Source organism: Podarcis liolepis (genome assembly GCF_965112155.1).
Source record: "Podarcis liolepis genome assembly, chromosome: 3".
Lineage (NCBI taxonomy): Eukaryota > Metazoa > Chordata > Lepidosauria > Squamata > Lacertidae > Podarcis > Podarcis liolepis.
In genome coordinates, this window is record NC_139557.1 from 61,681,953 (window position 1) to 61,695,504 (window position 13,552).

General features: G+C 47.2%; 1 protein-coding gene across 3 annotated transcripts in view; it reads right to left on the reverse strand.

Moving 5' to 3' along the window:
- The window catches only part of SGK1 (serum/glucocorticoid regulated kinase 1), a 72,564-nt gene continuing 59,012 nt past the window's right edge, over window positions 1-13,552 (reverse strand). Inside the window, exons 1-12 of one of the 3 annotated variants that reach the window (XM_083498187.1) lie at window positions 12,319-12,514; window positions 6,323-6,398; window positions 5,462-5,537; window positions 5,000-5,104; window positions 4,505-4,588; window positions 4,257-4,388; window positions 3,779-3,891; window positions 3,264-3,387; window positions 2,764-2,859; window positions 2,128-2,283; window positions 1,917-2,006; window positions 1-1,393 (exon numbers count right to left, since the gene is read on the reverse strand). In XM_083498187.1, coding sequence (XP_083354313.1) covers window positions 1,226-1,393; window positions 1,917-2,006; window positions 2,128-2,283; window positions 2,764-2,859; window positions 3,264-3,387; window positions 3,779-3,891; window positions 4,257-4,388; window positions 4,505-4,588; window positions 5,000-5,104; window positions 5,462-5,537; window positions 6,323-6,398; window positions 12,319-12,352 — 1,254 coding nt within the window. In that variant the 5' untranslated portion in view covers window positions 12,353-12,514 and the 3' untranslated portion in view covers window positions 1-1,225. Of the gene's footprint in view, window positions 1,394-1,916; window positions 2,007-2,127; window positions 2,284-2,763; window positions 2,860-3,263; window positions 3,388-3,778; window positions 3,892-4,256; window positions 4,389-4,504; window positions 4,589-4,999; window positions 5,105-5,461; window positions 5,538-6,322; window positions 6,399-6,612; window positions 6,903-12,318; window positions 12,515-13,552 lie in introns of those variants that run through there. The other 2 variants (XM_083498186.1, XM_083498188.1) reach the window with 2 other exon arrangements.

Genomic DNA, 13,552 nt, shown 5'->3' on the forward strand with positions numbered 1-13,552 from the left:
TTTATAGAAATATTGTCCAAGATTTTACTGCAAACCAATGGGTTTGGTCACAAAAATTATACATATTGTATAATAACCATGTAAAGTACATTATAATAGTGGTATACATTATAAGCCTTTAAAGGTTTTTTTTCCTTTTTAAATATACATCTACTATTGCAACCAACTGTACAAGTCTTTTTACAAATATGTACAACCAGGAATGAAAAAAAATACAAACCATAAATAATGCCCAGTTTAACAGATGAACAAAAAAATGATAATGAAATAAACCAACAGCTTTGATAGACTGCAGCTGGGGCATTTTGGTCCCTAGAAACCCATTCTAAAAATAGAAATATTTATATATATATATATTTATATTTATATATTTTTTTCCATAGCAGCAATGCTTTCTTCAAGCATTATGGGTACTAAGTCATTGAAGCCCATCATCATTAATTTTTACATTTTTTTTCTTTTAAAAAATCATCTATCTACACATATTAATTTATTGTCTTCCAAATATGGAAGGAACAAGCAATGCCCCCCATTGTAGAGTCCTGCAAGTGTCGCACTGATGCTTCTGAACAAAGTCCATCTGAAAAATGTGCATACCACACTGACACCATTGTCCTCATAGCAAACTCGCACATACACACAAAAGAAACACACGTGTGAATCAGGAAACACTCTTGTGACAGGAAAAGCTTTGGAGCTCACAAGATCTCAGGGGGGGAAAAGGCACGTTTTCGTAAAATCATCCCCATCGTATCCAGAAAGATCTTCAAGCTAGGCTTTTCAGAACAAACTCTCAAAAAAAGGGGGGGAAAGGGGGGATGCACACAGGATGTTGTTCTTAAGCTTACAATCTATGGCAGTCTATGGCAGCAGTAGCTTCTTCCTTCTTTCCTTCTAAAGGCGATAGCACCACTTTGGTGGGTGGGAAGAACTGGAAGTTGAAATGTTTTTTGCAAGTTCATTTAAAAGTAGTTAGAATGTGCTCTTCCAAATGAACGGCAGGAACGACGACAACAAAAGCTTCCAGAAAAATAAAATAAAAACGCAGTTGAAATTAAGGCTGCAAAGCTGCCACACAGTGAGAAGATGTGCAAAAAAAAACAAAAAAAAAACCCTCTCCTTTTTGAAGGTGACCAGACAAACTGGCAGCTCACACAGAAGGCCAACAGAAGGGTCATTATTAAATAAAAAAAAAAAAGTACAAACAGATCACTATAATAGAAATTCACAAGAAAGAATCCATGGGAGGGGCATAGGAGAAGCCCAGAAATGCTTCAGCAGCTTCCTTGACGCTGGCAGTGATGAGGATGCTGTCTGAAGACTGGCCAATGGAGTTCGGGACAGGCTCATCTGTAAACTCAGGGTCAAAGTGCCGCAGGTCATTGGGGCCACTCTGAGAAAACAAAGAAGGTTCTGTTGTTAATGTCGGACTGGGAAGAAATGTTCAGATCTTTCCTTAACTGGGAGTGGGGCCTATGTGTTTTCTTGTGTGTGTTTTTTTAAAGTAAAACCAATCTAGGCACTTCATGGGAAGGCAATTACAAAAAACAAAACTGGATCACCCCCCTGAACTCATTCCAAACAAAAATAGAAATCTAATGGGGTGGGTGGGTGTTGGACTGGAGACTGATCTGGATTGTCTGCAGCGGTCTCACAGGTCAACATACACCTTCAAGCTCATAGAGTTCACCTGACCCAATTGCCTCACCTCATACCTGAACTGCATGAGGCAATTCCATCCACTTATGTATAAACTCAAGGCGGCATTTAAAAATTAAGACACCTGCCCGATTGCTTCACATTGAGAACACACTAGAACTTGCTAAAAACTAGCCTGTCATTATTTTTATCTTCAACCCCTGGGTACCCCAGTATAAATAGAAAAGTCTCTCCCATAATTAGAAGACAACACTTACCACATTTGGGTTGAAAGGGGGTGTAATCTTCTTATTAATGAGATCATCCCAGTTAATTAGGGAGAAGAAGATGTGGTTCTTAATCTCCATCTGTTGAGGAAATGGAAATCAGATCAGTTCAGGCAAGAGTAATTGGAAAAGACTGTTATCGTCTAGCCAACTTCCGAAACTCCCCACCCCCACCCCTCACAACTCGCAGGATTATACTTACAAAGTCCTCCTTTGCACCCAGCCTCTTGGTCCTGTCCTTTTGCAGAAGACCTTCCAAAAGGTGTCTCGCAGAGTTGGTAATATTTGGCTTCAGCTGCAGAGGTTTGTTCAAGATGTTGTCATACATTTCTGCTGTGTTTCTGCTATAGAAAGGGGGCTGGAGAGAGAGAAGAGGAAACAGATTTTTAGTCCCAAGAGTCTAACTTACTGTACTGCCTGTATCACAATACACTTAGTTTGATACCCATCTTGAGGCACTGGAATGGCTCTTCTCATGTCCCACCCACCCAAGGAGCATAAGGCAACTGCTTATATCGGGTCAGACCAACGGTCTATCTAAGTCAGTATTGGCTACAAGGCTCTCCAGGGTTTCTCAAGTAGGGAATAATTCCCAGGCAGGGATTGAACCCAAGACCTTCTGCATGCAAAGCAGATGATCCATCACTGACCTATGGCCACAAATATGTGCACTGTGTAAGAGATCCACATGCAAAATATTGGCTCCAACTGAAGTTCGCAACATTTATAAATTCAGTGGAACCAAGATTCAGCTCTTTCTTATGCTGGTAACTACTGCAGATGGAAACATGACTGGTCTGTGTTTGCAATTAGCCAGTTGCTCACTATTTTTGCTTACCAGTCCATAAAGCATCTCGTACAAAACAGCCCCAAGGCACCACCAGTCAACAGTCCGGTCATAGGGTTGCTTGTGAAGGACTTCGGGGGCAAGGTACTATCGAAAACAAAAAGATAGGAAACATTAGAATAAAGTAGCCAGCCTGCATTCTTTTAAATGCTCCACTTAAAAATAACCTTAGTGACCTGATTGAGTGGGGGCTGCACTTGTGGATGACCACACCAATCTTTACATCTGTAGAACTTTGTTCTGCAAGAGTCCCTAGATAACTTTTTCTTTTTGCCCTTAAAGGCTTGCATTTGTAACCTCTGGCCTTTCTCTCCCTCCCCCACCCGCTGCAGCTTTGTCAGCAGGGCTCATCAATCAAAGCCTGTCTGACTACTTCACCTAAACAACACAACATGTCCTTTTGTCCCATCTGGGAAATTCCTCTTCCCTCTGCACACTTTGGGCACATACATCACTGCCATGTAGATAAAGAAAGCAGAACCCAGACCTACCTCAGGAGTGCCACAAAATGTGGAAGTTGTGCCATTGTGTTCTATGTTCTCTTTGCAGAGTCCAAAGTCAGTCAAGACAATGTGGCCTTGAGAATCCAGCAAAATGTTCTCTGGCTTCAAGTCCCTAGGGCAAAGGAAGGAAAATACACAGGTGAGCCAATGGCTCTCAACTCTTATGTTTATTATAAGCAATGGGATTTTATCAGGTTTATTTTTTTTTCGAAGGGGGGTTTGTCCCTTTGAAAACAAACGGGTTTGATAGATAGCCCCCAAGCACTTTCTAAAGGTCATTTACCAACAGGATTTAGTCTGTGTGCATGAGAAGCATCTATTTACTGGTTCTAACCCATAACCTGGAAGCGAATCTAAAAATTTTGTGCTGCACTGATCCCAGTGCCCAGGGTCAGTGTCTTGGTTCCACAAGGTTCCTGACCTCCCCTTATTACATATTACAGCCTACTTCCCACAGATTTCACAGAAACCATGCACGTGTGCAAACCATCTGCTCTGCTTACCGGTAAACAATATTCAATGAATGCAGGTAACCCAGTGCACTGGCAATTTCAGCAGCATAAAAACGAGCTCTTGGCTCCAGGAAGCAACGTTCCCTCTGGAGATGGTAGAACAACTGCAGGAGACAAGGAAGGAGGGGGAGAAATCTGTTAGCGATCCCAAAACCACTAAAAACAATGCATTTAATTAAGCTCTCTCTCTCTATATATATATAGCTAGAGAGAACAATGGTAGGAAATGGCCTAGTAATCCGCTGGCTGCTTCCTGCTGTGAGAGGCTGGCAAGCAGGAGACCCTGAATCTAGTAACTCCTCCCCAAAACACCTCTTCATACTTAATAGGAAGAAAGCACTGCCTTATTTGTACACATGGCAGGGCTGGCTTTGTTTTCAGCAAGAAGGAGTTTGAATAATCTTTGGATCAAGCCCTGTGTATCTTTGGACACACACCCCTTATGGCTCTGTGCATTCTTTCTGCTTACCTCTCCACCATTGATGTAGTCTAGGACAAAATACAGCTTGTCTGCAGTCTGGAAGGAGAAGTGGAGTCCCACCAGGAAAGGGTGCTTCACGTTCTTCAGTAGGACGTTGCGTTCAGACATTATGTGTTTCTCCTAAGAGGAAGGGAAGTAGGAAATCATTCATTGACTGAGCAGCAGAACAGTAGGACTATTATAATTCGTTTGCTGATTGGCATTTCTCGTGAAATGGGTATAATTCAGTTACGTACCTCCTTCTTTTTCAGGATTGCTTTCTTCTGGAGGACTTTTACTGCATAGAAGTGCTCTTCTGCCTTGTGCCTTGCAAGAAGAACCTGAAATAAACCAAGGCACCCCCTTTGTTTAGGTGTGATCATGATGCAAGGGAAGTATCAAGTCGCAACTCAGCTACGTCCTTTCTGCTATCATGAGGCCCATCTACAGAGCAACCCTGCACAACTCAATGGGCTGGCAGTAAAATACCACATATCAACATAATGGGTGGGTGCCACTGCCTTAAGGCAGGGAATGGGACAATACAGCCTTCATTTCCCCTTTGTGCCGTATGATCCATATAGCAAATTTTCTTACATAAATTTTAATGGAAGCTTGCTTTTCAAGAATACTCCACCTCACACCCCTTCATAGTCACCAGTTTGCTTCTTATTAAATCCCCCTGGCACTCCCAAGTATTTTGATACCCTTAATATTACAGGCCCATTGACCAAATGAATATGTATGCTTACCTTCCCAAAGCTGCCTTTTCCAATGACCTTCAGGAAATGGAAATCTGATGGTTTAGCATGTGGGTTAGAAGAAGGGCCAAGGTTGATCTGCTGGGATGGACTGGGCTGCAGTGAACAAAGAAGAAAAAAGGGGGGGGGAATCAAACATTTGTACTGAAATACTTGGGTGCAGATTATTACTTTTTTAAAAACACAGTAAATTGCATTGCATTCTTCTATGGGGGAAAATAATATGCTTGAAAGAGTATGTCAAGTTAAAAATAAGAGTTTTGTCTGCTCTAGAGGGAAATGCTAAATCTTTATTGCAAAACACTTCTTTCCAAGTTGCATCACTACAATGTGTCCTGAATGGAAAAACCCATGCCAGATTACCAACGGACAGAACATCTATCTTTAAAACCTGTTGCTATTACTGTCACATTAAAGTCTCAGGATAGGCTGTGCATAACAGAAGCTACTTACTGGAGGAGAAGGATTGGCATTCATAAGTTCAGGCTCTTGAGGCTGGGAGATCTTCAAAATAGATTGAACTTCAGGGCTGAAAGAGATTAAAGCCAGGATAATTAGTACAGCTGAACAAGGTACAGAACATTAAAAACATTTCACCACTAGGGGGCATGGTAACATTCTAGCTGGAAAGTTTCAGGTTGGCAGGCTGCTAAAAACAACTGGCTTACTAGGTTTCAGGGCTAAGATGAAACCGGAGACAGGAACAAACCATTCTGAGCAAAGAGACTTAAGTTTCCTCTGTAATTAAAGGTCAGAGGAGGGAATGAGGGATCAGGAAATCTAAACTAGGTGCCTTTCTCCAGTTTTCTATTCTTCAGCCAAACAGTAAAACTTAGCTGAATGCAATTAATTCAGAACTTGTGATATTTTAAAATCTAGAAAATTTTATTCTGTTTCCTACTAATTTTTTACAGCATCTACTCTACTGCTGGTCTTTTTTTTCTTTTTTGGCATAAGGTGTATCTACTCAAAAGTGAGTCCAAGAAGATTTATTCCCAAGTGCATATAGGGTTGCAGCTTTAATGACACCCGTTTCTACCACACAGGTGTCACTAAAGTTACTTTCTAGTAAGTATACTTAGGAGTATAAGTCCCACTGAAATTTCTAAAATTTACATCTGCGTAAGCATGCATGATACTGTAAAAAAAAATTAATTTAACAAAAAAACCGCAAAAAAATCAACAATCTCTCACTGAAAGGAGTTATATAATTTCTCATTCTCTGTTAAATTTTAGAACGAATTTCCACGCATTTCCCAGGCAATTTCTGCAGAAGAGAGTAAGAAGAAAAAACAGCCCACAAAAAATACTTACTGTTTGCATGCGTAGGAGTTGGTGGCTATCTTCTGAATGAAGTCATTCAGCCCCATTCGTCTCTGTTTCATGAAAGCTGCAAACAATCACAAGAGAGAAGGGGGTTGTTACAGAATAATTCCCCATCTTCTTTCCTTTCCTTTATTTAATTAACGCACACACACGCCCTCTCCATCCCTTGAATGCAACAAGAGAGCCTCGCTTCTACAACAAGGTTACAATCAGGAGGGCGCACGCTGTTTTATGCTCTTTTTCTCTATCGCTATCTCCTCCTCGTCGTTCCCACTCACCGATCAGTATTGCCACCATCCCTCTCATCTTGGAATAAGTTAGCGTGGATCCCGAAGCTTCGGCTTTGACCGTCATTGCGGACTTTCTAGGTTTCTCAGTGTTGGAAAGAATAATAATCCAAGCAAATGCGCGAGGTATAAGAGTGGATGCGCGAGCGCCCTTCCAGGCAGCTAGCTGTGGCTTGTTGCTCGCTCTGCTTCCGAGTTAGGGAATTAGGAGCGGGGGTAAAGCGCGCAGTGTCAAGATCGTCCACCCTGTTGAGTCAGCTCGCGTCTGCCGCTCCGCCGCTCGCCCCGGGGCTTTATATAGGCGCGGCCTCGGCGACAGCCCAGGCGGAGAGGAAGGAGGGGCGGAGCCAGAGGGGAACAATGAGGAAGAGTCTCGCTCTCCCCCCGCCCCAGGCGCCCGGAGCTGCCGGGAGACATGCAGGCCTGGCGCCCGGCCCTTCCCTTCCCCATGACATGTTCCCCTCCCTTGACGTTAGAAAGGAGTCTCGCAAGCCGGCTGGAGAGGAAGAAGCCCGCCAGCTACCACGCACCAGTCCCCCCCTTTTTATCCTTTTTCACCCTCAGCAAATTGCAGTGGGATTAATTGGCAGCAGTTCTAGAGAGGGGAAGACAATGCAACAAAGCTCTGGGGTTGCAAACAAACCGTGGAGAGAGATGCCAGCCTTATTTTTATGTACTGGTTTATTGCACGGCAGAATTAGAACTCCGCTCTTTGCCTTGCCAAGGCGCTCAGGGCACTTGCTGCGTCCTCGTGGGGGCGCCTCCCCGCACTCGTCCACCCGTGTGAGTTAAAGAGATGTGCCCAGGAGGTCGCTGCCCCTCGAAAGTTAGCACCAATTAGGCTTGGCCAGCAGCCTTTTGTGTGTGTGTGTGTGTGTGTGTGTGTGTCCTTTAAATGTACCTGCCTTGTTCCTCAAGGCCAGCATAACGCGCAAAGGAAGTCCCATTTTTGCCACTCTTTACACTTCCACAGAGAGACCCGCCGCGGGATAGGATAGCCTTGGTTTTTTTCAGACACCCCCAGGTCCGAGATGGACCTCATCCAAGGATCGATTTGTTCCAGAGATAAGAACAAAGGCATTTCCGTTGCGACACTCAGCCCTGTCTCCCACAAGAGGCGCCGAGGGCGGGGGGGGGGGGAGGTCGGGAGAGCCATCTCCAGGTCGTTCCCCCCTCCCAACATGATAATCGGAAGGTACAGCCCCTGGACGTGGAATTTCCATTTTTAATCTATTATGGTTAAATCCACACCGAGAGGGATGCCCTTCGCGACCTTACTTAGACCCCGGAAACTTACTTTTTTATATAAAAAGTACCCGTACAGTTATTATATAAAGCAGTAACCGAGGGTGTCCTTGAACATATTTAGAATGATCAGTGGACAACCACAGCTAATCCACACACACAAACACACACACACGGAATTAGACATCGGGGTTTCCCGAGAGCTGTGACTCCCAGGCAGGCCGGGGCATCCTTAAGACGTTCAGCCCTGCCCTCCTCCTTAACATTAATCCGGCGGCATTCCCTCCAACATTAGCTATTTATGGCACACCTACATAGGAAGAAATCTCCTTAATCTAAGGCAATGAGAGCAAAGCAGGAATCCCATTAGGTCGGAAGGTCCTGTGCCTCTGGACTCCTCCATCAAGGCAGGCAGAAACTGCTCCTACTCTTGAGAAAATACGCCTTGCGGATCTGAGCCTCAGAGAGCAGACAGGGCTGCTTTTGAGGAGTCTCTGAACTTCTTCTGTCTGTTTCCACCCTCCCTTCCCTCCTTTGCCCTTTTCTTTATAAAACCACCTCAAAGCAACTCCACTGTCGTTCAGACTGCGAAACAGAAACCGCTGGAGTCACACGGTTCCTGCTTTTACCAGATGGTATTTATTAATCGCCAGAGAGCGTCGCGGCGGGACGGGGCTGTCCAGGGGCTGCCTTGGCTGGCAAGCGCCGGGAGGCTCCAACCACGCGGCTCCAAAGGAATCCTGGGCCGAAGGGAGGCGTCCGGGGGCGGCTGTCAGTCAAGCAGGAGCTCATAGCAGGGAGGAGAGAGAGTCTCTCTCCCTTCACCCTGCAAGCAGCCCGAATGCAAGGAAGGGAGAGAGACGCAAGCAGAGCTGTGCTGCGCAGGACTTTCTTACCCAGATCCCGGCCAGAAGCCCCGGTCTTTTGCGTTCCCTGTAACACCGGCGGTTCCTTCTCCGTCTCACATCTGCAGATGTTAAGTTTATGGCAGCCTCCCCACCCCCAGCTCCAAGTATGTGAAGCAAAGGGAACCGGAGAGAGCCCCCCCAGAGAGGATCGCTCCGCTCGATCTAAAGGAGAACCTCTGACGTCTGGGGTGAAGGCCGATAAGCAATGGCCTTTCCGTAGGGAGTGACTTGGGGGGGGGGCTCTTGTTTCCTGCCGCTGCTTCCTCAGTCTCACAAGCAAGCGCCCCTTCCAGGCGAGACCCCACAAACCGATTGGCCGGGAAAGCGCCTTAAAAATATTGGGCGTGTGTGCGTGTGTAATAATAATGTTTTAAAACGAAAGAGAAATGCTATCTCATGGTGTGAGATGATGGAAATCTCCACATTTGCAAAAGCAACAGGGAGAGAAAGAGGAAGGGGGGGGGAGCTGACTCAGGCTGCAACGATTTCTTTTTCTTTTTCTTCATTTGCACAATTGTTTGAGAACACTCTGTGCCCGGATGGCGCGTTTATTTATTTATGCCTGTCTCCGCAGCAGCGTTGGGGAACACGTGAGGCGTGTTTATGAATGGAGTTGGCCGGGACGCCGCCCACCGGTGACCTGAAGCACCGGCGGCGGCACGCAACGGACGGCAGTCATAACATATTGCGGGGAGGGGAACGGGGCGCGGAGAGCGAGCGGCGAGCTTGGGGCTGAGACCACCACCCACGTCGCGGCGAGAGGGGGGCACCGCCTTCCGACCCCATTGTTGTTACATTCCACCCCACTGATAAATGCAACACGAATCAATTCAAGACCCCCCGCAAAATAAATAACAACAACAACAACACACCTTTGGGCACTGGGAGAGAGGCAAGCTTCTGATCAAGAGCTCGCCTGCTTATTTAGCTCATTATTATTTGTTAAGTAGTAGCCTTCCCATCGTTCCCCTGCAATTTATTAAAAAGTCACCACCTTCCCCTTTCTCTTTTCCTATCACTTAAATGTAATATCTGCGATGCAAGAGCCTCAGCGAACGGACAGGCCTGCAAGTGCAATCCAGGCAGGATGACTCGGGAGGAAGCCAGCCCGCCCACCAGTCCAAGGGGACTTTGGTGCAGCAATAAAACTGCAAGCACATTTGCTAAAGCTAAGCAGGGTTCGATACTATTTCAAACTGGATGAGGAACCACGTGTTGAGATTGCTGCACTGCAGGGGGTTGGACTAGATTACTCTCGGGGATCGAACACACTAAATTGATTGATACCAACTGGATCCCTGGAATCCACTATTTTTTGGTCCCCGAACGCCGCTCAGTTTTCAGCGGATTTAATTTTTATTGGACTTTCTGCATAAGCCCCGCCTCCGTCCTTCCTCCTTCTTAGCTCCTCCGGCTCGCGCACGATTTCCTGCGCGCGCTTCTGCGCGCCCACGACAACATGGTTTTCCCCGACTGTCCTGTTTCAAAGCTGGGGCGGATGGTTTGCAAAACCCAAAAATCCTAAGCAGAAAGCACGAGTTGGAAACGGGGTAGGCGGGTAGGGCTCTTCCACGCCGGATCTAGAATTAACACCCCAACGAAAGGGCTGGGCGGAAGCGCCTCGGGCCTGTGCGACTCCCACGGGCTGCCAGTTGACTTTGCTGACGCAAGATTGCAGAAGTTGCATTTTGCCTAATCCGTTGATTTTATTTTTTTAAAACACATACAAAACCTTTCGACTTGAATCCTTCCAGAAGTCGGGACTGTAGGAAAAAGCCGGGCGGGGGGGGGGTACACCAGTCCTGCTTTAGCCTCCTTTATAACACCGCAGCTTTGATTATTAACAATAATAATAACAATAAAGAGATCCCCCCGGGGAACTCAACCCTGATCTACAACTTCCTCTGCTCCTTTCCATTACACATATGTCCCCGCGGCCTTTTCCTCCGCCAGTAGCGGCAGGGCAGCTCCCGGTAGCCCCACACAGCTTCTCTCGCAAACTTTACAAGCCTCGCATAGCCAGCAGCTCAAAGAGGTGGCGGCGCCTCGGGACAACGCGCATGCGCTCAAGTCCCCGCTTTGGCTCCTCCTTGCCTGAACCCGGCGAAACTGCTCCTCCGCAGCCGCTTCAAGACTCAGCCTTGGAGCTCCATTCATTCGCGGCTTCATTCACTTATGCTGCTCTAGCGATCAGGTGGCACATGATGCCGAAGAGTCTCCTCTGTGTGCCCGGGCCCCCGCCTTGGCCACTTTTCGCCTGCTTGACCACACAGGAAGCTGCTAGTGTGTGTGTGTGTGTGTGTGTGTGTGTGTGTGTGTGTGATATATATATATATGGTCAAACTCATGGTCTCCGCTTGGGACCCCCAGTCAATCTGCCCATGTGATCTGCTTAACCGGAAATATCTGCCAACTGGGATGGTGTTTTGGCCATTTCACTAGCGGTTGTTAGCCACGGTGGCTGAGCTCTTCTGCCTCCCCCGTTGGAGGCAGCTCGCCTCCGGATACCAGTTGCTGGGAATCGCTGCTGTCCTCCTCAGGCCCTGCTTGCCCGGGGGGGGGGGGCTTTGCATAGGCGTCTGCTCCCCCAGTCTGGGAACAGGATGGCGGGCTAGATCTAGTCCAGTGACCGGACGTGGAAGGGCGCTTCTTCTTACATTTGCAGGAAATGCCAGGAGTCGAACCCGGAGCCAGATTCTGCATTCCCAGCATGAACCACGATGCTTCTCATCTAATGTCACTGAGCCAGCCAAGGCACCACATCGCCTTCTTCAGCATCATTTGTGCTCCCACAACATCAGTCCTGTGGCAGGTGGCTGGGTGAAGCAAGCCAGCTGCCCTGGTGGGCCTTCAGAAGGTCCCAGATTCAGTCCCCGCAGCATCTCTCGGTAGGGTTGGGTTTGGGGGAGGAATTGTCAGAATCCCCGGAGAGCTTCTGCGGTCTGCCAGCCAATACCGAGCTTTGATGCACGAATGGCCTTGGGAGAACACATCCTATGGTATTCACTACATCCTTGGAAGGATGCACTTGGAAAGAAGCCCTGCTGTAACACCTGCCCCCACTCCGCAAAAACCCCCTCCCCCAAACATTTAAGTTGCACTGAGACATCCAAGCCATTGTTCCACTCCTTCGTCCTCTTTGACAAGCCACCTTTCAGGGAAGCCCGCACAAGCAAAGCGAGTTCAAGGCAACATTCCTATGGATTTGCCAAGGAATGACCTACAGGCAGTTTTCCCGTAAGACTTAAGCCTCCAGCATACAAAACCATGGTTTTTACACAGCTCTGTCCATCCACTCCCCCTCCTCCTGCTCTTTCAGATGAGATTGCCTCGGAGCTAATCTTATCAGCGCACCCAAAAAAACAATTGAGCCTCCAGCCCTTATCTCCAGCCGCATCTGATAGGACTATTTTATAGAGAGAGACAATCTAAGAGTGTCCATTTCAACTCGAGAGTCAAGCGCTCTCTTCCTTCCCTAGGTCAGAAGTTGTTGTGAAAGTTTCCCACCGCGGAAAAAAAAATATATAATGTTAATTCGACCAACCTTTCAGCGAAGACTTTTCTTCTTTCCCTCTCATGGTGTTTGTCTCTTCCTCTCTGCCTCCTCCTCCTCAAGATCCCACCACAAGTGCCAGGAGCCGCCGTTTCGGCAACCCTGTTCTAAATCCTCGGGCTTTGTTGTGTTGTAATTCCCAACTAAAAAGCCTCTTCTTTGGGCCGTCCGGCTCTCCGCCAGCTTGCAGGGAGGCGGGCGATGAAATAAAGGAAACGAGCTGATCTGGCTGCCCAGTTTATGAACCTCGTATTAAAGGTGATTTACATACCAGAGAACTAAAGTTCAACAAGAGCCACGTTGTTGCAACTTAACCCTGAGATTGACTGAAGTCAACACTTGCTTATTATATATATACCGTATGTGTACACACACACACACAGAAACATGCCCACACACAAACACACACCCAGCGCGGCAACTAGAAATGCCGGTCTCTTTTAATTGATGCAGCAGGAGACTTGAATCAAAACACAATTTGGGAAGGAAGGAGGGAAGAAAACACAGAGGGAGGAGGAGCCTGCATCTGCGATCCCGAAATGCCCGCGTGACTTCTTTAATGTCCCTGTCTGTGCCCTCCAGGTATGGTTGGACATCAGTTCTTTCCAGCCCTAGCCAGTGGCCATAAGATTATGGGAAGAAGAAAGAAGAAGAATAGGACGAGGAGTAAAGGCAGCCGGGCTCCTGAACATTTGCCATTCTTGTTATCATTAAGATCTTTTGCCAGCCCTTCACAGCAAACTATTCACATGCGATGTTAAAAACCATCAAGACAGATTTGCAGCCCAGCAACATCCCAGTTTGCAGGGTTTCCCACTGGTATCTGGTTGGCCACTGTCAGGACAGAAACACTGGACTAGATGGGCCATTGGCCATTCTCTTGCTTATTTAATCGCATTTATATACCCCACCTCTGCTCCAAAGGTGGTACATGGTTCTGTCTTGGCCCGCTCTACAACAACCCTGCGAGGAAGGTTAGGCCGAGAGGCAGTGATTGGCCCGAAGGTCACTCAGTGACCTCCACGGCCCAGTGGGGATTTGAACCCAAGTCCGACACTCGAACCACTTCCCCACGCTGGCTTTCTTGTGTTCCCCACCTCTGATGTGGTCTGGGAACGCTGGCTAAGGGTTCAAGGATGGGGATGGGGGATGTGGAGGCAATCTGGTCTTTTGTTTTGCTTTTTTAACCGTCGTGGATCATTGTAGGAAGAATCAGGCAGGCGAT